The sequence below is a fragment of the Gasterosteus aculeatus genome, chromosome 6 (assembly GCF_964276395.1).
Source record: "Gasterosteus aculeatus chromosome 6, fGasAcu3.hap1.1, whole genome shotgun sequence".
Classification (NCBI taxonomy): domain Eukaryota; kingdom Metazoa; phylum Chordata; class Actinopteri; order Perciformes; family Gasterosteidae; genus Gasterosteus; species Gasterosteus aculeatus.
Genome location: NC_135693.1, coordinates 16,279,481 through 16,303,689, shown reverse-complemented (window position 1 = coordinate 16,303,689; position 24,209 = coordinate 16,279,481). Strand labels below are relative to the sequence as shown.

Genomic DNA, 24,209 nt, shown 5'->3' with positions numbered 1-24,209 from the left:
AAAACAATCAAAGTAATGTAGCCTAATTATACCTTTACTTTTTCACTCCATTGTCCACTCATGTAAATATGCGCAGGGGGGGGGAGATGGGGGGAGAGAAAGAGGGAGAACGAGGGACAAGGCCGGGGAGCCAAACAGTCCGTCAATAATAAAATACCTTTTTCGAGACGATAACAACAGTCAGATACATGGAGGCCGCCCTTGCGTGTGAGGTGTGAGTGTGTCGGGATGCAGGAAGTGAAAAGTCCTCCCATTGGTTTCTCAATCCCAATCAGCGGGAACCATTTTGCTCACATGCGCATGGGTGTGCACACACACACACACACACACACACACAGACAGACAAAGTCAGACACACAAAGTCAGACACATTCTGCACGAAGAATGGATGTTACAGAGAAAGCTTGAATGTTGATCAAAATTAAAGACATAAATAAATGATATATAAGTATAAGGATCTGTTGGTGCAAAACATCCCTCAGTTATTTGTCAGTAGCAGGAACTCCCCTGTAGACACACTGTACTGGACATCTTAGGTTGATGATTGCGTTAAGGCATCTCATTTCGTAAACGCAAACATTTAAAGAAAGCTCACCTGGCAGATACCTGCGTCGACCCGAACTTTCCAGCCCGCCTGTTTCTTTCGGCCAGCCGTCGAACATCTGACGCGCCGCGGTGAAGGATGCATCGGAGACACACACATTTTACATCCTCAAACTGTATGACAATCTCAATTACACGTTATGTCAATTTGCATAGAATTGGATTTTTTATTATCTTGTAACGTATTTGGAAACAAATATCAGATTCAGCTTGAACCGGGCCGACGGACCCCTTCACACACGGTCGGCCGCCACATGCAGACAGCATGGACGAGCGGAGATGATCTTCTGGGTTAGAGAGCCAGCCTGCAGAAGCAGATCACAGCAGCCTCTCGCCGGATCAATGGGAAAGCTTTTAACCACAGATACACAAACTCACACTGTCCCTCTCGCACACAAAGGCAGGGCGATTGATGTCGAGCTGTCTCGTAATACACTGGCTTGTGGAGTTGCAAAGCAATTCAATTAGGATTTCCTTGTCTTTAAAGCCTGCAAAGAGCTGAGACAAATCCAATCGACGAAGACGGAGAGCGAGGGAGCAGGAATGCGTGATAAGTTGATTGATGGATTGATAGCTGAAGAGCGGATCCAAAACCAAAGAGGCCTCCCACGCACACTGTCATACGAAGGGTAGCACACATTTATATACAGGCGCACATACACAACCATAAGAAAACAACACACACACACACACACACACACATTGGACACCTGTGCATGTGTGTGTTATGCATAGGGATGACAGGGTGAGGAGCAGAGCAGCTTACAGTAATCTCATCACCAGCACACCACTGGGGGAGAGGTCAGCGCACGCACAAACACACACACACAAACACACACACCAAGAAATAAAGAGTGAAAGAGAGAGAGTGATTTGAGTATTATTGAACATTAAAGTGGAGGAATATTTCCTCCTATCACTTGAAGTAGACGTGCATCAATCATTCTTAATGGAACATTTCAATTGATTTCCAACAAGCGTATTCAAGGTCAGCCGAGAGTCTGCTCTCCGTGGTGTGTGTGTCTGTGTGTTTGCAATGGAAATGAGGTCAACAACTTCTGAGGAAGTGGAAAATCTATTCACTGCATTTATCAAAATGTCGTCTATTCACAACTTCCCCCCGATTATCTTCTCATCTATTTCACTGTATAAAGCTGAGCCCTATCACGGCCCGCTATCTCTCTCTATTGTAACACAATCAGGCTATGTGAGACAAACAGCGGCCATTAGCACAAGGCTGAGGCCGGCGGCCTCCTCGGCGGGAGGACGTGCAACAAAGTGTCTGCAGGACGGGACATTTTGGCCGAGCACAGAACAAATTACTGTTGTCTTCCTGAGGCCTCGCTGTCTCGCTTTCCGCGTGTGTTGGATCCATACCGGCTGTGATTTCACTTACAATTCTCTCGATGTATTTGTTCTGTGAAACAAAGCAGTCGGTCAATGGCGTATTGTTTGTGTAGTGTGTGTGTGTGTGTGTGTGTGTGTTTGACAGGCTCCGTAATGTTATTGTCTGAGTGTTGTTGTGATCAGTGCAGGAGCATTGTAGCCAGATGACAGAGAGAGATATTGTAGGCAAAGCTAAATAGGGAAGTGCCGTGTCGGTCAATGGGGAAGAAATGTGTATTTATATTTCCTGCTTCTTAGAAACATCTGTAGCGACTTTCTTTCCTTTTTTTCCCTTTTCTTGTCCGTTGAGGTATCGAGTGAATGAAGCAAGATCTGGGCGGATGGGAGAAAATGTTAAAAAAAAAAAAGAGTATGGTTGGTTCACCAACTAAGCGAGTTGATCAATAAGCCATTCAAAAGACAAACGGTGGCAAAAAAGTCTCACCTAAAAACCTAATTATAGGCCTAAACCTAAAAGCACACAAAACACTTCATCAAACCTTCATCGCTCCAGATTTTAAAACGCTCATCGAGCCCCGAGCAATAGATGAAGTCTCAAACAAAATCTGACAGGACGGCAATTACTGCGCTCTTAACGAGTCACTGTGGGCAGACGCCCCGGGATTGGTAGACGCCACGTTGAGCGCTAAGGCGCTGGGTGTTTGTCACCGTGGGCGATAAAAGAGGTGGACGGCTCTTCTTCCTTCACTCCAACCCGGTCTCTGACTTCCAGGCTGAAGCGCCGAGGTCTACTTGTTGTTTATGACGCGAGCAGTAAGAGACACGCACAGCAGGACAAACGAAAAAAATAGATGTGGTAAGAAAGGACTTGTCGATTAAACCCCCGAAGAAATGAAAATGCATTTCCAAAAGACGGTAACAGCTGGCACAATGATTTATGACTCATGATTAAGCATTGCAATCACAACTTATGATCACCTGATCATTAGGTGGACGTAACTTCAAACCTAAAACTTGTAATGAGTCAATAAAGCAACTTCATCGAGGTTCAAATGTTTATGGATTTATAGGAGAATGTAGTTTTTGCCATTTGAGTTTTAGTTTACGGACTCAGAAAAAGAAATCAATGTGTTCACATGTGAAATCTTTCACTGCACATCTAAACATGTTATATTTGTGAGTGTTTTTTTATGTAATGAACCACATGTCTGTCAACGTTGCACATCTTGTAAAACATGTGAGGTCTTGGTCCATTAGACCCACACAAAACACACGTTTGACTTTGTAATCTATATGGTATAAATTTACCGTTCAACATGTGTTAAAACAGCCTCTATGTATAAATTACTATGTGATTTGTACATACAAGCAACACATTTTCTGTACTGTAAACCCGGTAAAAAAAAAATAAAGAATGCGCCTAAATCGGCGAGAGCTGGAGGAATGAGGCGGAGGAAGAGAGAACAGCATGAAAGGATACTCTGAATGGACTTCTCGTTCCCATCAGATAGCAGAACTTCCCTCACGTCAGCACAAATGGCAACCTGAGAGACAGAGACGCAGGCGGAGAAATGACACAACACCGAACAAAAAGAACAAAACCCAAAGCACCCTTAGATGAAGCAAACATCTGAACACACAGACACACACACAATAATGACATAACCATATCTACAAAGGGTCACTCATGGCAGCCCGGCCCGCCACTCTCTCTCCTGCTCTCTCTCTCCTCCCTGCCATTTCCCTCTCTATCTTCACCCCATTTTTATGTCTGCATTATTTTAATCATTCAATCAAATCAGTCAATACTTTTATCATGGTGGCTAGCGGTGGGGGCTGCTATCTTGCTATCACTCTGTTCAGTAATTGCATTGTGACAGGGGATGATGGCAAGCGCAGAGCCTTTTCATTTGACGCTGGGTGTTTATCGGGCCGAGCCATCACTCCGTTCGCCGCTGTCACTCTGCACTCGGCTCGCCGGGCCTGCCTGATGCCCTTCATATAACTTTGCGGCGCAGACTGTGAGAGACGAGGGAAGGGAGAGAGAGGGAGCGAGACGGGGAAAAGGGGTGGGAAGCTTTGTGCGCCGCCGTGCGAGGGAGATATAGATAGAGAGGTGTGTGCTTTACTATAACCTCATCATTTCACATTCTCTTTTCTCTGCAGATGCCTTTCTTGTATCCGAAAGTGTGTGTCAGGCTGTCAATTTCTGTTAAGGAGTGAGTGTGTGTGTGTGTGTGTTTGAATGTGCCCATGGGTGCAAGTAGGTATTGTGTGGCTATGCACAAATCCTGTATGACTGATTCAATGTAATCTTGACTCTTGTGGCATATGGAAAATACATGATGTAGCATATCGAGTTTATGAAAATTTGTGCTTGTCACACATGAATTCCCACAGACACACACACACACACACACATGTTAAGGCACCTGCAGGGTGTGTGTGTGTGTGTGTGTGTGTGTGTGTGTGTGTGTGTGTAAGGGGGTCACTGAACGCTGTGCTTCCCACCATCTGCTCGCGTGCAGGAAGGGACCTCGGGGCTGAACCCGAGCCTCCAGCCTGCGACGCCACATGCGGCGTCACGCTCTAGATTCTAGACAAACTCTTGTTGTAAGTTTAACCACGTTGGTGTTACCGATAGAACAACGACCCTCATGTAACATTACCAGAGTTAACATTTAAACCCAAAACCGTGGGCTTCCAGAGGGATTATCGCTTGAGCGCGGCTGTGAGGGAACGAGTGGTCGAACGACGAGGAGCAGAGTGCAAAGGAGGGAGGATATTTAACGGCCACAGGAATAATTAACGGACTGCTGACTCGCATCATCATCAGGGAAGGGAAGCTGAACGTGGTGTCAGTGGCGGCTGGCGGAGGGATGAGGAGAAGGAGAGGTGTGAGGGAAGGATCCCATCTCAAGCCACCAATGTCAAAACATGGTGTATTGACTGGCAAGAGATAAACCCAGGCTTTCTCTCACACACACACACACACACACACACAGCACAGAATGGCATCCAACAGATCGATGCGACACTGACGCATGCGATGTGGAGGGGCTCTTAAGACCCTGGCTAATAAACCCTATGGCTCAGGGGCCGAGGTATATCGGAGTGTGTCAATCTGTGTGTGTGTGTGTGTTGTGTCAGTACAGCTTTCAAGACCCAAGCTAGGAGCAACTACTCAGGTGGTCTGATGATTGTGCGAGAGTTATTTAAAATAACGAGCGAGCACATCACAGTCATTATACCGGCTAGAAAAAACGATTTCTGTTAATCAGAAAAACCTTAACTTCACTTGTTAGTGTTTTTAAAGCTAAAATACAGCCAATATAAAACTAAAGTCTCTCGCCGTGTTTATGGTGCATCACGTTTGAAAAATTCTAATTTTCCATTAATGCACACAATGTGCTCTGTGTGATTCTTGGAAAAGGATTTAATCTCACATGGATTCTACCCTCATGACATCTGAGGTTGGCTGTTCAAAGACGACTAACAATGCTGCTGGGAGCAGTTAAACTAGCCAGAGGCCTTATGTGGGTCCCCTTGTGGTTCGTGAAGGAGCTTTGTAGAGTCTGCGTCGCTCAATTCAACACAAAACACAACAGCAAATGCTACGAATACTTTTGCTGTTTTAACAAATCACAGAATGTTTGACCAACGTACTCAGAAAAGGGAAAGCCAATTAAACATAATTGAGAAAACAAGGTTGTTAGACTCTGAGGGCAGATTGACAGTTGTTTGTACTAAACACAACCAACTGTGCTGAGGTGGAACTAACGGTTCATAGATGCAGTGAAGCCGTTTTAAGCACTAATCAATGGGAAACTCACTGCGGATACACAATGGCGTTATTCAACAAGCGGGGTGCGTAACACGGGCACACGAAATGACACGTGAGCGACTGTTCATTTAGGAGGTTCCGTGTTTACGGCTGTGAAGGTACAGAAAGGCTGTTTGCCCATGCTGCTTGTGTATCGATTGGTGAGGGTCAATTTCATTATGGAAGCCGAGCCACTTCTCCCGCAGATATCTGTGTGTGTGTGTGTGTGTGTGTGTGTCTGACTTACCATGAGCCCAGCGAGACACGTCATACCTCCTCCCAACTCACACACTGCACCCCTGAGAGGCAGAGAGGGAGAGAGGGAGTGAGATTCACCTTGCAGAACAGTTTAGCACTAACACACACACACACATGCTATCATACAAAAACATGCACCTACACACACACAGTAAACACAGCGGGGCAAGAAATATCAATTCAACCATCAACCTGAAAGCTGAATACTGAACATTGAGAAGCACAAGCTGAATCAGCAGGAAACTGAGGAACACACACACACACACACACACACACACACACGCACAGAGTCCTGAAGCTTGCATGCTCAAACAACCCCTTGCTCCGTCCTTTTCCTCCTTTCATCTCCTCTTCCCCTCGTCTCTACCCCTGTCCTCTTTCATCCCGCTCCGCCTCTCTCGCTGACCTTCACTGCGCCGCTCTGATCAATACCCCTCTCTTCCTCGCCTCCCGCCTCTTGAATGTTAAAACAGGAAATCAAAGGGTGACGTTAGACCTTGAGTGGAAAATCAAAAAGGCGCCTGGGTGCTCTTCAGCCCCGTGCCGCGGGGCGGGCCAGAGCTCAGCAGACCGGGACAACGCGGCGCGGCGTGGAAATGCACGCGGAGACACCGCGCTTTATTGGTCGGATTCAAACCCGGGGGGGGGATCCGACTTTAGTTTGTTCAGGAGGAATGGCGACACTGCCCGTCATGCCGGAGTTAATTGCAAAAGTCCGAAAAAGAAACATGGCAAACATGGTTTGGTGGTGGAACCGCAATGACTCACTTGAACATGTGGTGTTTCTGCAGACAGTAATGAGCCATCACCTCCTCGGACGGCCACACACCTAAATCAGAGGGAGAGACCGCGGGAGAGTTAGAGAGTCAACTGAGCCTTTGTTTGTATAACATCAAAACGCATTAATATTGACATAAAAACAGTCTTCAGTGGGACATAATTGAATGCATTGTGCTTTCCGGTCTGTGTTCGTTTGCTTCTCTCGTGGTTTCCACCTTGCCTGTGATCCAAGGCGCCGCCGACTCCGTTTGTCTATCTGTCCCTCTGCCTGTCCTAAATCCTTGCAACACACTCTCTCCGTGTATGCGAGCGCGCGTGTGTGTGTGTGTGCGTGTGTGTGTGTGTGTGTCACAGGGGGTCCGGTGGGTGATAATCACAGCGTGCAGGCCTGTCTGGCTTATCACCTACTGTCAGCCCTTCTCCTTCTGCCGTGCATGTAACACACACGGACACACACGCACGTGCATACTTGGTGCTATTTTCTCTTTCTCTCTCAATATACACTCGTGCACACACACACACACACACGTTGGCAGTAGAAGAAGTAAACATTCATTTGAATAAAACTTCAGCTTTTTCGCTTCTGGCTTTGAACAAGAAGGTTCGGCTTGGCGCCGTCTGTGTGTGTTTGTGCGCACACACACACACACAGACACACACTTTTCTGTGAGAGCGTTGTTGAGAAAAAGAGAACTAGGGGATATAGAACGAGCCGTAGAAAGCGAGTGACAGGGAGGGAGACAGAGATAGCAAATGAGCGAGGTAACGAGAGAAAGCTGTGCGGGGCGTACAGGGGGATGGAGGGGGGGAGTGATGGGAGGAGGGGGGGGGTGGCAGGAGGAGGAGAGAGAAAAGGTGGTAGTCGATATAATAAGCGGCTTACAGGCGGTCTCTCTTCACCTCATGGGGCAGACATCACTGCTCCCTCACTCTCCCTCTGCGCGTCTATCTCCCTCACCCTCCTTCCCTCCCCGCTCGCTCTCTTTCCCCTCGCTCCGGTCCGCCAAGATTAGCTCAAGCAAGCAGGATTTAATAATGCCTATTGATAAAATGTCCAAATATTCCTTTTCCCCATTAGAAAAAAAAAAAAATCACACACTTTCTATGTCTTGGCCTGACAGCACACTGGTGCACATACACACACACAGAAATACAATGGCAGCCAGAATAGCGTCAAGACATGTAAAGCTTAAATAACGTGACACTTTGAATTTCATCTGTTATTCCTTGCGACAGAAAACTTTACGCTGTCGAGTGGCTCAACCTCCGGCACTGCGACGTCTCACTTTTTCGTTCTGTACTGCTGTGAACCCTCTCAAGGTCGGTTGTTTGGGATTTGCTGACGACAAGGAGCCTTAAATCTGGTAAACACGCTGGTCAGGTCCATTGGTGAGGTCACAGGGGCCACTGCACTGCAGGTACAGAACCTGATGTTGAAGGTCTGATACCGCCGTAATTATGTAGTCGGTGATCAGCGGTGCTCTGAGCCTCAGAAGCAGAGCATTTTCATCTGCTGTTAATCCTCTGGAATAAATGCATGTGTGGGGCATTGTGTGTCTTAAGCTGCATTATAATTCTCCCCTTCCCCCTTAGCTCTGACCCCTCCCCTCGTGATTGCATGTTCACATTAAATGTAACGGTGAGCCACGACACACCTTTTGCCCCCCCCCCGCGGGACGCCGCTCCGGCCCCTCCCTTCTACGTCCACAGACGCGTGTCACCGTGACACTCGACATCTCGGGCGGGTGAACAGTAGAGGGTGGTAATGCAGCATTAAACTGGTTGTGATCTGCCACTCAACGACGCCAGCAGAGGAATGGAGGATAGATGGTCCCCCAAAGGATTCTACATCTATTAAACCAAAAGACCTCAAGGCCACTGTGTGATTATGACATCAGGGGAAAATAACTCATCCGGTACCAATTGCGTACGGTTGTAAACTGGAGATTTTTCGCCATGTTTTCACACCTGCTGAGGGGGCCTTTCAGACTAACTTTCTTCCAAACAAAGTTATTTGCCTGTGTGTATGTGCGCATGCATGAACATGTGCGCGAGTGTGTGAACACACTGAAGTGTGTGTGAGCCACAGCAAGACAGACAGCTCTAAGTAATAAAGCTTTGTAAAGCATATGTGAATCTGATTGTTAATCCCCAACTCCAATAGCATTAATAGCCCAGGGTGATAGCAACTATGAGTGTGCCTGCGTGTGTGTGTGTGTGTGTGTGTGTGTGTTTGCCTCCCAGGTTGTGGTGCACTGTAGGAAATGAAGGGATCAGGAGTAGAGAGCCGATTACTCTTCCTAAGGATAATGAAATTATTTCTCACCTTCAATTACTAGATGAGAAGAGGAAGCATGGTAGGTGTGTGTGTGTGTGTGTGTGTGTGTGTGTGTGTGTGTATCAGCTTAATATAGTTATCTGTTCCGGGCACTAAACCTTATCAATAGTGTTACCCCGGAAACCATATGTGGAGCTTATTGCTGCTGTGTTTTACAAACATTGCAGCTGGGTGGTTTAGGAAAACCCCTGAGATTCTTTCCCCTTTAAAAAGTACCTGTGCACCACGTATCGCACATGTGTTCATTTCATGCGCGGGGAGATTTGCCATTTATCCGTTTGCAATGCTCTTTTTTGTAGTGGCTTACTTATAAAGCTGTGCCACACCGCTGCGCACTACTCAAACATTATATATATATAGCATATAAACATACAACTGCATCCTGACCAATCACTCCAGCTTCAAGTTTGCACAGCTGGCCTGTATAATATTGCAACCGGAAGGTTAAATTGTTTCATGTGGTAAACTATAATTATTATTATCGAGTCCAATTTGATCCATTTATAACTTTAATAAGACGCACCAATTTCAAGTCCAGGACATTTACCTTAAATTATCATGCACTATAAGTTTCAATGCTTAAGTGTGAGAGCAGTTATCTGTCCGTGTGGAATATTAAAAAGTAACCCTTCGGCAAAGTTCTGTTTTGTTTACTGATATTTTATTTTTTTGCTGTAAAGCTCCTATTCCCCTTGGATATGGCGTGAGGTGTGATGCAGGGCTGAAAACAAACTAGTATTTCAAGTAGTCGCCTGTTGTTCTTTTCTTGATCACGCGCTTAACTGGCGCCTGATTCCTGATTGAGTGTTTTATAAACGCAATGTCAAAAATACCGTCCGGTTTACTGCCCGATGCCACGGCCCTAAACCCTCCACACCCTTGTAACCCGGGGATGACCCTTGGAACTCTGCGAGTTGTGGCACCACTAATCTGGTCTCAGTAGCTGTCGGTAATCTCATGCACAGGGAAGGAATTATCCATCCACGCCTCCGCTTTCTTCTGCTTATCCGGGTTTCGGGGGGGGGGCCGCGGCTGCAGGTTAGGGGAGGTGACACCGGCCGTCGGAGTGTCCTTCTCCGTGCCCACGTGCTCCTCCTGAGGGATCCGTGGCCGCTGAACGCCCCGGGGTCAGCCAGCGGGGAGGGAATTAGCCAGAGGGCTATTTCTAATATCTGAAAGGGGGATCAAGGTACTATTTAGGAAGTCAGAAATAACCCAGCTAATTACGCTTGAGACAGGGCGGCTACTCAGTCAGCCAGAACACTGAAAACAACACTGACGACGCGTTTCAGGCTGTTTCAACGTCTAAAACCGTAAAACCCTATTGGTGTAGTCCGACAGATAAACGGCTTCCGGCAATAATCACAAAGTTCAGTCTACCTGAGAGCAGTCGATGACCATTGGGTTTGCTTTACAATTGAATAATCAAGTATGCCAGATGCTGTAATTAATAAGTAGTGCTGAAGGGCTCTGAGATACGAGGTGTTGGTCAACCGTTTTTCTTAACAAAGCACTAGTTTCTTTTATCTTTGGCAAGTGAAATGTCAGTTTTTCTGTCTTCCATCGGCCTCTATCAGGTCTCCTGCTGAGGACAGGACGCCGCCGCGTGGAGGATCGGACGAGTAAAAAGCAGGGAGGCGAGAAAGAAGACGGCGCCAATCAGAGGTAAGATGCAAACAGCGAAAATGAGGAGAATGGGAGCAATTTTAAAGGGGCGCAGATGAGCCGTGAGAAGAAAAGAAGAGGAACAGGGAGGGGAGGCGGGGATGGACGGAGGAGTCGAAGCAGTGTGGACAGGAAAGAAAACTGAAGACGGAGCTCACGAGACGAGGCCGAGGAATGATGGGCGGGAGAAGAAAGCGAAGGGGGTCAGAGGGATGAAGGTGCAGAGGAGGAGGAGCGATAATGAAGCAGCAACAAGAGGAAGCGCGGGAATGGGAAAGCGGAGGAATGAGAATAGCAGGGAGGGGAGGAGGACGGGAAAAGGACGGCAAAAAATAGACTATGGAAGGAGACGGAGAAGAGTCAAGATGGGGTTAAGTGGGCCACAGTGGTGCCCACACACACACTATTACATACTGACACACACACACCTGTTTGTTGCTTTCGTTTACACACACACACACACACACACACACACACTCTTGCAACGTCCCTCTCTCCCCTCCGGCCCAGCGTGTCTTCAGGCTCCGTGGCTCTCTGGCGGTGATCCGTCTCCACATTAAGCGAGGCCTCAGATAATTCCTAAGCCTCCTCCATGGCCGATCCAATAAGGGATAAGGCTCTCCGCCGGCCATGATCAACTGGCAATCTGTCCTCTCACACGGCTACTTTGGCGGAGGCCCGGGATTACCGCGGCCGGCCTGCACAGGCTGCGCGCGGCACCCAGGGCCGCAGAGCGGAGGCGTGCGTGTGATTGAGAGGCAAAGAGGAAGACGTGGCTTGAAGAAGGTCGTGCATGAGCGCATGTGTGTTTGCGTTCATGGCAGCGCCGCAAAAACGTCAATCTGGGGCAATAAATGGATTGGGAAGATGGGCACAACTACAAATATCAGAACGCCTCTCTGGCAGTGCGCAAGTACGTTTTTTAACGCTTCAAAATTGGTATGTTTCTGGTAAGATTAGTTGTGTGTCCTAAAAGCCACTAACATAGAACACGGTGCTGTATAGCGGGACTTCAGCCTTAATAAGCAGTTTCCTAGTGCAGGTGAGCTGCAGTGCAAACACACGTCAAAACGGTGAAAGAAGAAATATCGCTGATTTCATTTCTAAACCCCAAAAGTAAAATGCCATGTGGCCTTTGAGGACCGGCCTCCCCTGATGAATCAGATTAGCTCAGCTTTTACAAAAGCTCAAACTACTAATAGCAGCGCGTTAATAATAACAGCAATTACGAAATGATCATTCTGCCGGGCGCGTGCGGCAGATACACATGCTGAGAATAGGCGCTTCAGATAGCCTTTTCGCCTCTCGCCAGAAGAGCCGGGCGGCGCGCGATAGGCATCGACATTCTGGCCAACGGAGTCGGCCTTGGAGACGCTCCTGATCCCCTTTTCCATCGGAATAGGCTCATTTTAACACGCACTCGCACACGCGCTTGGAGGACTGTGCGGGGCTTCGATAAGCGCGGCCCTCCTCTCTCTCTCTCTCCCTCTCTCTCTCTCTGAGTAAACATCGTTTTGGATTAGGCAGAGTATAATGAGAGCAGGGGGCTATCTGCCCACCACGCCTGCATTGTGCCCCCTCCTCCCCGCTCCTCTCTGAGGGGGCCGGGACCAATCTTTACTCTGCTATTTATCCCCCTCCTCTGATAGCTTACTTATCTGCTGCAAAATGCCAGGGCTGACTGCCGGTCTAACTGCCCCTGCAACCGTCTGCCTGCCTCCACGCCCTCCTGTCTGTCCTCTCTGTCGTCCTGCCTTTAAGCTCGCAAAAGCGCTGAGACAAACGCGAGTCTCGTTTTATCTCCCCGCTGCCGGTCTGTCAGCGCGTCGGCCTACATGACGGACCCTTTCCCTGGATCTCGCCCAGGGACGGTTCTGCAGTAGGAGCGATATTATGAAAGCGGAGCATGTGTGCACAGCGAGCAGGACCAGAAAATATCTTTGGGTTGTTTAGTTCTTTCATTTGATTATGAATGATTGAGGTGCATTTATGCATAACCTATCAACTGTGCAAGCATCAAACCTTATATTAGTTCGTATAAATAGTGTCACATTGGACTCACATGGCTCTTATTTAATACCAACCCTTAGAAACCACAAACATTGGTGATACAGACTAATAACAGCTTCTGTTCTTGGATGAGAGCGTCGGAGGACGGATCCCCCTCCCAGGATGGACAGAGGTGCAAAAGTTAAAGAATGAACATAATAAATTAGATCCAAATGTAATATAGAAACACAAATGTACACATCGTTCTATTTTTCCATTTTTACTCAAATATGAAGCAGGAATAAACTAAAAAGTCTGTTCTCAATCTGTATCCTTATTTACATAATATCCATGTTTGACATAACCGGGTTCTATTGCAATCATGCCCCGCACTTCTCATCGGCAGTGTGGGTTGAACACTTGAAAAGGAAATTACATCTGGATGGCAACCATTCCCAGTGCGGAGTGAGCAAAGCAACGGGGTAGAGGCGAGGGTCACGGGGCGGGGGGGCGGGGGGGGGGCGAAATAGAAGAAGGGAATCACAGAGGGAGAGGAACGATCGAACGAGAGGGGAGGGGACGGGAGGACGCGGGGAGAGACGGGAGGACGCCCGGGCAACAAAGCGGGAGCTTGACATGCGGCTAATAGACATATCAGCACTGAGGTGTGGGGTTTAGCTGAAAGACGAGAGCTTTGCAGAGCTTCATTCATTGATTAGCATACGGAGAGTGGCACGGGGCTGTGTGACAACCCCAGATTACGCCACACACACACACACACACACACACACACACACACACACACACACAGTGTAGATTGCCACAGATTGCATCTCTCTCTCCTTCCTTGGAGAAAGTCAAATTACAGGGTGTCACCTGCTACAACCTATCTAGTTTCTTGAATGTTAATGTATATAAACAATTAGGACAGCAGAAAGAGAACGAGGGGAACGGGGTGATTGAAGGGGAGGGAGACGCGGAGCGGGTGGAGGGGGAGGGAGGGGGGCGCTGTGCAGAGTGGGGAAGGAGGGAAGTGAGAAACGGGCGCAGGGAGGACAGCGAGAGGACAGTGGAGATTAAAAGGAGCGATGAGAGGTTCTTGTTTCTTGGATTCAAAAAGAATGAAACGAGACGAGGAAGCGTGACAGCTGCCACGGAGCTCCTCCCTCCTTCAACCTGTGGTTTCCCTTCTGAATGTGAACCGATGTGAAGCGGGAGGAGGACTGAATAATTCAGGAGCAGCAAGCGGTGATATAACCAGCTGATCATTTGATTCATTTCAAAGTATTCTTTCTTTCATACGCGTCTGTGGTAGCTTTGATTTAAATGAGTGTACAAACTGGTTAATACGGGGTACCAACGCGTATTAAAACTCTTTTTTTTATTACTGTCAGTATCCTGCGAGGGGGATAGAAATGTAAACGGACTAGCAATTTGAATGCAAGTGTCACTCTATTTGACATCAACAACACCAGTTGGTTCAACAAAGAGTGGTGCCCTTGGTGCGCTTCGCTTTAAAAGAGCACTCCACAAGCCAGACCCATCTCCGAATAATTGAGACTGCACGTAGCTGCCGTGTGCGTCGCTCTGCTGCTCGCTAAGTACGCCTCGGACTTCCCCTGCTGTTCTTTTTACATTATATGTGTGTACGATGCGTAAAAAAATATGTTAAGTTGTAGTTTCATTGTCTTTTTCTCTCTGGACTTATCGAAATGTCATTTAAATGTCAATTACATTGACTTTAATTGCCATCTGCAAATGAAGAGGGAAGAGTGAGTGTGTGATGATACACAACGTTGCGCTTGCATACGCTAATTATAGAAAAAAAACGCCGTTGCTTAATTTATTCAAACACGAGGATTAGATAAAAACTTCCACTGACAGGGTTTATGTTGTCAGAGTGTCACCATAACAGTAGTAAAAATTCATTCTAAGCCGACTAGAGCTCCAGCTGTTTACTAGACTTTAGAAAAATGTGTGTGTGTGTTGTTCTGGGTAAAACATATCTGCCCCAATGTGTGTTTGACCTCTCAAAATTCAAAGGGGGAGTAGGTGACAGGGGAGGGAGACAGAAATCACATCCACCACAAGACTCTGCTCAACGACTGCACTGATGCCTTAAACATTGGGGCCAGATTCCCCATCTCGGTGAAGAGGGTCTCAGGGCAGAGGGGAGCAGAGGGAGACGGGGGGGGGGGGGGGGAGGCGTAACACACAGGGGAGGGTGAGGCAGGTAATCAAAGGGGGTGAACATCTGTTTTGGATAAAATGGCAGTGCAGCTGAATGTGTTCGAACTGCGTAAACTGAGAGTTCATGTTCCTCCCTGCAGCAACACACGCTGCCCGCTGGGCAGCTGCTCACTAATGTTGTAACTTAATATCAATTAATCTGGCAATTATTTCTTCGATAAATCAACAGATCGTTTGACCTTTTAAATGTCAGGACAATCATGAAAAATGTCCCAATTTTGTCTTGAAAAAACAGTGCAAAAACTCAACAGTATTCTGTTTACTAAAATATGACACGAGAAAGAATTACACGTAGATGAATGTGGTACACTCGTTTGAAGCCATGTGGGTGTCGTGTTGATGTTGGATGGATGGATGGGTGGGTGGTGCTGATTGATTGATGCTGTTCTGTGGGACTGTTAGTGAGACTGGAGGAAGAGGAGGGTCTTCAGCGTGGCTACGGCAGCAAAGACTGTCGCTGTGAGCAGAATTTAGCAAAAACATGATGTAAAACGCGCAAAAACATGATGTGAAAAAAGACAGCTTGTTGCATTTTAACTCAAACACCAGAGTTGTGCGTGTGATATGATGCTGCAGTCTGCATTACACAAAGTTGTATGCCTTGTGCGGAACCGCTCATGTAATGTGCACGCCGTGCTGGTCCACTTGAATGATTGGCTGCCTGCAGGGTCACTGCAGCCTCTGATTGGCCACTTAGTTTCACGCTCCAACCAACATCACGCTGGCTGATTTAAATTTCCTAAGGACGCATTTAGTGGCTTGAATGTTCAGTTGAGCAGCTGCTTTCGCTTGTTTGCCGTAACCTTTGTGACATTTTGTACTACTTTCGAGAAGTTCTTCTATTGTGAAAGCAATCATCTTGCTTATTTTTTATATATACATCTATATATATACAGTATATATATATATATATATACACACATATATCTGTATATATATAATTTATACATGGATTTTATTCTTATTATATGCATCTAATAATACATTTAAACTAGTTAATTCAACCACTATGTGTGGACCACATTGACTTTACATGTGACTTTAAGGTGGTCCATTAAGACCCTCGCTGATCCAATCTGGTCCCAGTCCATCCAAGAATACAAAGCAACACGGCTTTGTGACAAGAATCACACGGCACAGAACGGTGAATGCGTTGAACAGTGAAATGACTCAAAACGATGGACTTGTGAGCGAAGATCGGTGTTGAGAGCAGGAGGGCGAGGAGGTTAATGGGGTGGGGGGGGCTTTGTGGGCACGTGAGGATGATTCTAGCGGGTGCAGGGAGCGCTGATTGGGGGGGGGGGGGGGGTGGCGGTGGTGGCGTTAATGTGGGAGGTTCAGATGGGGGAAGGAGGCCCTCGGGGCCCTCGGGGCCCTCTGTCGCTCCGCCTCTTTCTCTCTCTCAACCGAAATAAACTGCACTGCGACAAACTCGCCGAGGGAGGCCAGCGAGTGCGTGCACATGTGATACAGAACCACCCGTGTGTATCTCTGACAGCGAGTGTATTTGCATCTGTGTGTGTGTGTGTGTGTGTGTGTGTGTGTGCGTGTGCCCGAAGGCTCCGCTGTGTGCAGGCGTTTCATCGGAGAGGCAGATGAGCGGGGCAGATACCCCGGGGCGGCCTGGCAGTGGCCAGAGCTTTATCTGAGCTGAAATGATTTTAGCACTCCGTTTTGGAGCACCAACCCACGAGCAATGTCACCCCCCCCCCCCCCTCTCCCCTTCTGTGTGTCACTTTGTCACTTTCTCCTCTATGCTGCTACTTATGCCCTCCTCCCGTCCCTCCTTCTCCAGCTGGCTGCTGGCCACTAGATTACGGCGGATAAGCGTTCAGGGAAAAAGAGAAGAAATTCCTTTTCTGAATCTGGTCTCGATTGTTTTCTCCATTGTTATTATTATTGTTCATGCAGAGTTTATTCTGCCTTTTACAGTTTAATTGACAAAAAAAAGCATTACTAAAACATAATGGTATCATTCATTGGGCGGATACTGACTCAAATAGCTGGATTGGCTATAGACATAGTGAAATATATATGAATATATATATATATATATAGTTTATATAGTGTATGACCATATCTGGGAGTTTACTTTGCTGAATTGTACTTGAATTAGATTAAACTTGAATTGTAATTCCTTTTGATTACAAAATTCCACACAGTGAGGCGTTGAGCTCATTAATCAAACAGGGGCCTCGGTATCGGTAATGAAAGCGGTCGCTGCGTCTGTAACTCTAAGTGGAGCAGTGGAGAGAGAGAGGGAGGGAGAGAGACGGCATAGAATGAATTCATTTACTTTAGTAAATAAAGCTGTGTACCCAAAGGGCAACGACTACAATTGGTCCAATGATTCGTTTCTGCACAATAGGTTCTTGAATGAATTGAATGATTGGATATTGAATGTTCAAAGAATGCTGTTAAAAAACTACCGTCACAGTTTCTCAAAAGGCCGATTGGACCCACTGTCCGTCAGTGCAGTCGGGTGGGTTCCTGAAACCCCTCCCGGTTCTGCGGGTCCCTAAACACTGACATTAAGGAGCGTTCCATTGCATTTTCCCAGCAGGAGGTTGGACGTCCAGGCTTTGCTGGACGCAGCGTACCGGGAGGACTAAACCGAGAGGAGCGCCCCTCGTCCCGACGCTTCCTTCTCAAAGCGCCATGGTGTTCATTCCACCTACAAAGTGTCCTGGATTTTACATGAGACCCTCACGCCCGGGGACATGCCGGCCTTCTGCAATCAGAACCATTATCACACTGGGCCAACGACTAGCGCCAACCAAGAAGCAGCACACAGTAAATGGTACCTTCCCCGATCCTCCTGTGTGTGTCTGTGTCCCTCTGCCTCGCTTTCCCTCCGTCTCTTCCTCCCCACGGGGAATTAAGTAGTATTACGAGGAAATGCTTCTAGCTGAGCTTAACTGCATTACCAGCGCAGGTAATATACCCTGGGAGAGTGTGTGTCTGTGCGAGATTGAGCAAGGGGACGGAGGGAAAAGCAGAGAGAGAGAGAGAGAGAGAAAGAGGGTCTTAAGTGAATTGTCAACTCAAACGCTCTAATCACAGTGAAAGCTGTGGACAAAGAGCACCCACGGACACCAACGGAGCACCACCCTGGGGGCGAGGAAAGGCCACTTAGCCCTGTGCGACTTCCTCTCCCCCTCAGCCTCCGGCTTCTCTCGCCTTCTCTCGCTGGATACGGGGGCGGATCTCTTCAAAATAATACCTTTCACAACACACCTGAGAGAGAGAGAGAGAGAGAGAGAGAGAGAGAGAGACTGAGGGAAGGAAGAAAGTGGCAGGAAACTGGACGTATACACCCTTAGACCTGCGTACTATACTCGGGTTGTTTCTCGGGCAAAGGGACTCGACAATGAGTCACTTTCGATCGATCGGTCTCAACTTGTATGCAGTTACTGAGCAGTAAACTGCTTTTATTGGCAGCATTTCGATGCGTGTTCCAGTTATGGTTTGGTTATGGTTGATTTTTAGTTAAATCTTTTCTCTGCACATTATCCTATAACCACAGGGGAGGAGGGGAATGTAACACAAAGACGCTCGCTCATGAGCGGCTGGGAGGAGTTTTTAGGAGAAGCTCTGCAGAACCTCCACTTTCCATAAAGCCCATAGGCAGATCAGCGGCTCCCCATGACGCCTCGATTCAACAGTCCTCCTGACAATATGCCGTTGAGCACAGCTAGCATGTTGTGTGGCTAAGCACGGGTCATTTCCTCATTTCCTCCATGTCTCTTTTCAAATGTCCACGCATGGAGGACTTTTACCGGGGCGACGGGGAGCCACTGATGGGGACTAAAGATGAGGGATTTCACATGAGAGAAGGCGAGCTGGAAAAATCACAATTAAAATATTTACATTTTAATATTAAACATATACATTAAGCACATTAAGAAATATCAGCAGCATCCCATCACCTGAGCAGAAGTAATTAAGTAACTAATACGCAGCTCACAACTTAATTCTCAAAAGCTCCAAGCAACTTGTTTAATTTTCCAACACTAGTTTGAGCAAAAGCACAGATACAAGAGGAGAAGTAATATTCTTTGGTCCAGGAGGCCTAAATGGCAAAAGAGTTTCATGGGAAGAGGATGAAAGGACAGAACGGGAAGGAGAAGGAGCAGCAAAAGACAGGAGGCAGAAAGAGCAACGGAGAGTGAAATGGAGAAATGGAGAAGGGAGGAAGAGGTGGGAACACAACAAGGAAAGAATACTCTCACACCCAGTGTGAGTGAGATGGTCACTGGTCTGACACCAAGCCGGGCATCATAGCGAGAGCACGGCCACAGGAGGTTGGGATGAATATTTCATGATGGAGATTGGAACCTTTTGAGATGGCTCCCATGTGGAAAGTGGTCCATGGACCCAAACACGTTAGTACTTTACCAAGTGCAATGATGTCAAATTCCCTTCAACATGACATGGCACGGGTGCTGCGGTACATCATACAGCAGATTCTAATTATCTCTAGTCTTTAAATGTTCCTGCAAACAGTAACATTAACAAAAAACAGATTAACTTCACTGTCGCTCCGGGTTTTTGTTCCAGCACCATTTGCGCGCGCACACACACACACACACACACACACCAGTCCCCCCCCCCAGCATCGTCTCCACGAGTTACCAGCAGGGGCCCGGGACAATGTCAGCTGTCAGCCCGAGCAGACGAGGCCTGTCATTGGTTTGTTTCAAATGAAGCTGCTTCGTTAGTGACACGATTTACTCGGCAGGAATTCTACACACTCACAAAAAAAAAAAATTTGCTGAGCAAAAAAAATATATTGTTTTTTTTTCACACACATACGCAAATGTGCCCGTAGACAAACACACATGGCCTTGAATGAAAAAGCAATATGAGATAGAGAATAAAAATGCATTGGTGCTGGTCCGTATCAGACAAAACGGAGCGACATCGAGATTAGCGTCATACTGCCGAGAGACGGAAACAGAGATGTGAATGGTGAAAGGCCAGATATCACACATTCATTTTAAACTGGGGTAGTTGGTGATTGAGTGAGCCGGGCTGTGAATGAATCTGTGTGTGTGTGTGTGTGTTTGCATTCCCTGCGGCCTTTGGTTCTAGGCGGACATATTGACACAAAATAAACAGCGCTCAATCTCCCGGCCTGTGATTGCAGCTCCGGTGTCAAGATAAGTCCCGGGCCGGTGGCAGCTGAGACCGGCCGCCTCCTCAACAATGGAGGACGGAGACTGAGGTGGGGGGGGGGGGGGGGCACAGAACATTGAGAAACTCAAAGTTTCTCTCTCCCCTGGATGATAGCAGCAGTCAGGAACGGAACTCATACAAAGTGTCTCAGCAGTATGGAAATGAGTTTCTTTAGGTTTTAAAAATTCATGCAGTCCTCGTGTGCGTCAGTCGGCATTTTACCTCAAACAAAGAGTGTTCCCACGGACACATAGAACTAAACGGAACCACGTGGCGACTGATCCTGAAGCCAAAAGGTGGAGCCTGATAACCAGAACAAACTCTGAATGGAGGAATTGGCAGATATAACCTGAACCACGGGTGGAGGTTTTGGTGCAAGGCAAAAAAACCAAAAAAAGACAGAAAGACAGAAAAGGGGAACGACAACAGGAGGGACGGACGGGGCCGATGGAAGCGATGCAGGATTTGAGACAGGGAGGTGGAGGCATTCCAGTTCAGCGGGTCCCCCCCCCCCTCACCCACTCCCGGCCCACCCCCACCACCTTCCACCCCTCTCCTCCAGAAATGAATATTTCTCATCAGCATATGAATATTGCGGGCGTGACAAGTGCGTGTAAACACACAAAGGCGGAGTGCTCAAATCCACTCACTGGGAGCTATTAAGTCGTCAGGAGGCACGGAGAGGCTGCCAGAGCGGAGAAACACTGCGCACGTATGTGTGCATGGTGACAGCCATGTGGCGGGTCCCTGAACACGGCAGTGGCAGAAGGGAGAGAGAGCGAGAGTGGACGGGCAGCAGCAAAAACAAGGAAAGAAAGAAAGAATTGCTGGCAGACTGCTAATTTTACTTGTCGCAAGAAGAAAAAAAGAAAAAAAAAACACCCAGCGCTCAAACTGTCGTCTCTGTCACCTCAAAACCCAGGGAAGGTGTGTGTGTGTGTGTGTGTGTGTGTGTGTGTGTGTGTGTGTGTGTGTGTGTGTGTGTGTAGGAGCACAAGGAGAGAGAGGCAAAGACCACGTTTGAGATATTGTGTGGTCAAAAAACACAAGCACAGAAGTACAAATAAGGTACTTGTAGTTGTCTCAGGTGTGTGTGTGTGTGTGGGGGGGGGGGGGGGGGGGGGGAGGTCCTCCTGCCAGCTCCATCTGCCTAACGACGTCTCTTTCTTTTCATCTCCCGCGTCCTCTGAATTCTCTTTTATACTTCTTATCGTTTTCTCCAAGATCTTTTGTCAACAGAGGACTTGCTCTGTATCTATGTATAATATGTAAATGTGTACACGCATATCCAGCTATTTAGCACAGGACTGTGGGGACCACAGTGTCACCTGGAGTCTCCTTTATTTCACTGAGTGACAACCTGAACAATAATTCAAGGCTTTCACTCAGACCTTAAGTGGTATTGAATGGTGGAAGAGCTTATCGAGTGAATATAATTGTAATAATGATTTATCATCTAACTGCTTGACTCTAACCCTCCACAGGTGCAACTTTGGGTTCAATGTGGATATACGTGGAAATTCATTTAGCACTAACCACACAATAATGATGTGGTATCTGGCCTTGTGAACATGATCCATTAAACATGTGGAAATGGAGGCCATGTGGGAGTGGGTCGTTTCTATGTTGGTGCCTTTTTGGCATGTTTTGAGGAGATTCTTGGCAGAACATCAATATTAACGGAGGCTCCAAGTTCATATTTCCCCCCTCTGATTATTGAGGCTGATTCGAGCATGAATGGGACTTTCCCGTTCGGAGGTTTTACACACAGAAAGAGAGCACACACGTTACACTCTGGCTCCAACTACTCGTGCAGCGCCCTTGAGCATCCTTTTAAGAAGACACACAAAAACACAACTGTGGGGACGGCAACTACTGAAAGGATGGCAATGAAAAGTCATGTTATCCACAACATGAATTACTTTATTGAGCGCGCGAGCTTCCATCTAGCTACACTACCATTTAGCTTTGTCAAACACCTTGAAAAACGACAATCTTCTGTCTGTTTTTAATCCCAACAGACAAAAACGTGTTGTTGAGCTTATCCGGGTTCTTGCGTCGTTTGGCCATCACACTACACTACGTTTGAGACAAGTCAGCAAAAAAAATGTCGACACTCGAACGGCCTCTCGTGCCTCCATCGTTTTTTTTTTTTTCCTCCCCTCAGAGTAATCACAGAGCAAACACGCCGCGCGCGGCATGAATGCCGGTGACATTCCCCCGATTTAAAGGGTCAACTCGGCAGTTAGACAGATTTCTCGGGCCGGGTAGACGCGGCTGTCACGTGCGGCGCTAAGTGGGCCGGGGGTCTATCAGTGAACGGATCTGTTGGGCTCGTAACCCGCGGCGACAGGTCCTTAACGCGCCACGCGGACAGAGCCGTAACAGATGCCCATCTAAGTGCCTGATTAAAACTTAATGTGCAGAAGGAGCCCTTTGCGAGTGTGTTTTTCTGCGAGTGTGTGTGTGTGTGTGCGGCACGGCGTTGGGGCGAATGTGAGATGGACGCCAGCCCTGCAGCGAGAGAGAGGCCATGCCAGCTGCTTCCCTCCCCAGAGACGGAGCCCTGAAGCTGGGCGGCGAGGCAGGGCAGGCAAGGGAGGGCGACAGGGGGTGATGGCAAAGTCACAACACAAGTGGCATATGTCACGTGACGCTCCGCTTATCAGATGAGAACTCATTTTCTGAACTATAATACGCCACATTTATGTCGATTTCGCTCCCGGTTGAGCTTCATGCTGTTCCTTTTCGCTGGCGCTCTCAATTTCAGGAGCAATAGTTAGAAATGTGTTTATTCACAATGAACACAGCTCTTAACCACGCGGATTTCTTTAGGTTTGAAGGCGCTCCAGAAAGCAACGCTTTTATGAATGAGGCCGATTGTGTGTGTGTGCGCGTGCGTGCGTCTGAATGTGTGCAGGAGGTATTCGTGGGTCAACACGCCAACAGCCAATAATTTACCCACTGACAGAAAATTTCATCTGCCTATCATCCTTTCCCTCTCCCCCCCACGCCTCCGCCCTCCCCCCCATTCCTCTCTCGCTGATTATGCTGTCAATACGGTGCGGATGAGAGGAGCTGACAATTGACCAGCCTGGATCAATATCAGCTAATAAGCATGTCAGGAGAGAGGAGAAAAGAGCAAGGAATCGACTAGAGGGAGAGAGAGAGAGAGAGGATGAGCGAGAAAGTGACGGAGAGAAAAAGACAGTTTGATCCAATTCGACTGCTCGGCGTGTGGAGGTGTAAGTGGGATGATTGGCCTGTTATTGCCGGTTTAATGTTAGGCAATCAGAGCCCTAGTGGTCTAGATATCAACAAACATCCATCAAATTGTCCCTTCTTCTCCCTGATACCAGCACCTCGGCCTGGCCCCGCCTGGATCCCGACAGACAATGCGACCACAATGAGAGTCGAGCGACGGCGCCGTCTCAAAGAGGGAGAAGAACGCAGGCGGGTTGAATTGATAGCCTGCACGAGCGGGGAGAAAACACGCTTGTTTGGGGGCGGGGGGGGGGGGGGGGGGGGGGGTTTGTTTGTGTCGGGTGTTTTTTTTCATGTTCCTTTCTTCCTCGGCTCTCTGCGCCACCCCCCCGGCGGAGGAGCACGCCGTTGTTGACGGTGATATAATAACACAGTCAGGTGTCCGTCGCCAATTCCCTGTCATTTGGACTTTTGCGTAAATCACCATGCGTTTTTCTCTCCTTTTCTTCGCTGCTCGCTTTCTCGAATTTCACAGCTTGATCTTCTTCTTTTCCCCGCCGAAGGTGTCATTTCGTTTTGCTCAACGCACCGTTCCTCGTGGCCTCCCAGGCGCCACAATCGCTGACGCTGTATGGATACTGATGGGAGCCGTTCTGTGTGGATGCGACGCCGCGACTAGTCGACACTACTTATGTCTAATGCCGCCTCACGCGGCGGAGCGGCGCGACACTCCACTGGCTCCGGGTGGACCGGGATGCTACCCGACCTGATTAG

At 47.9% G+C, this 24,209-nt stretch overlaps 1 protein-coding gene across 1 annotated transcript in view; it reads right to left on the bottom strand.

Moving 5' to 3' along the window:
* Positions 1-24,209, bottom strand: part of camkmt (calmodulin-lysine N-methyltransferase) — a 73,655-nt gene that overhangs the window by 16,826 nt on the left and 32,620 nt on the right. Inside the window, exons 4-7 of the mRNA XM_040178247.2 lie at positions 6,800-6,860; positions 6,021-6,072; positions 3,431-3,494; positions 596-662 (exon numbers count right to left, since the gene is read on the bottom strand). Coding sequence (XP_040034181.1) covers positions 596-662; positions 3,431-3,494; positions 6,021-6,072; positions 6,800-6,860 — 244 coding nt within the window. The remainder of the gene's footprint in view (positions 1-595; positions 663-3,430; positions 3,495-6,020; positions 6,073-6,799; positions 6,861-24,209) is intronic.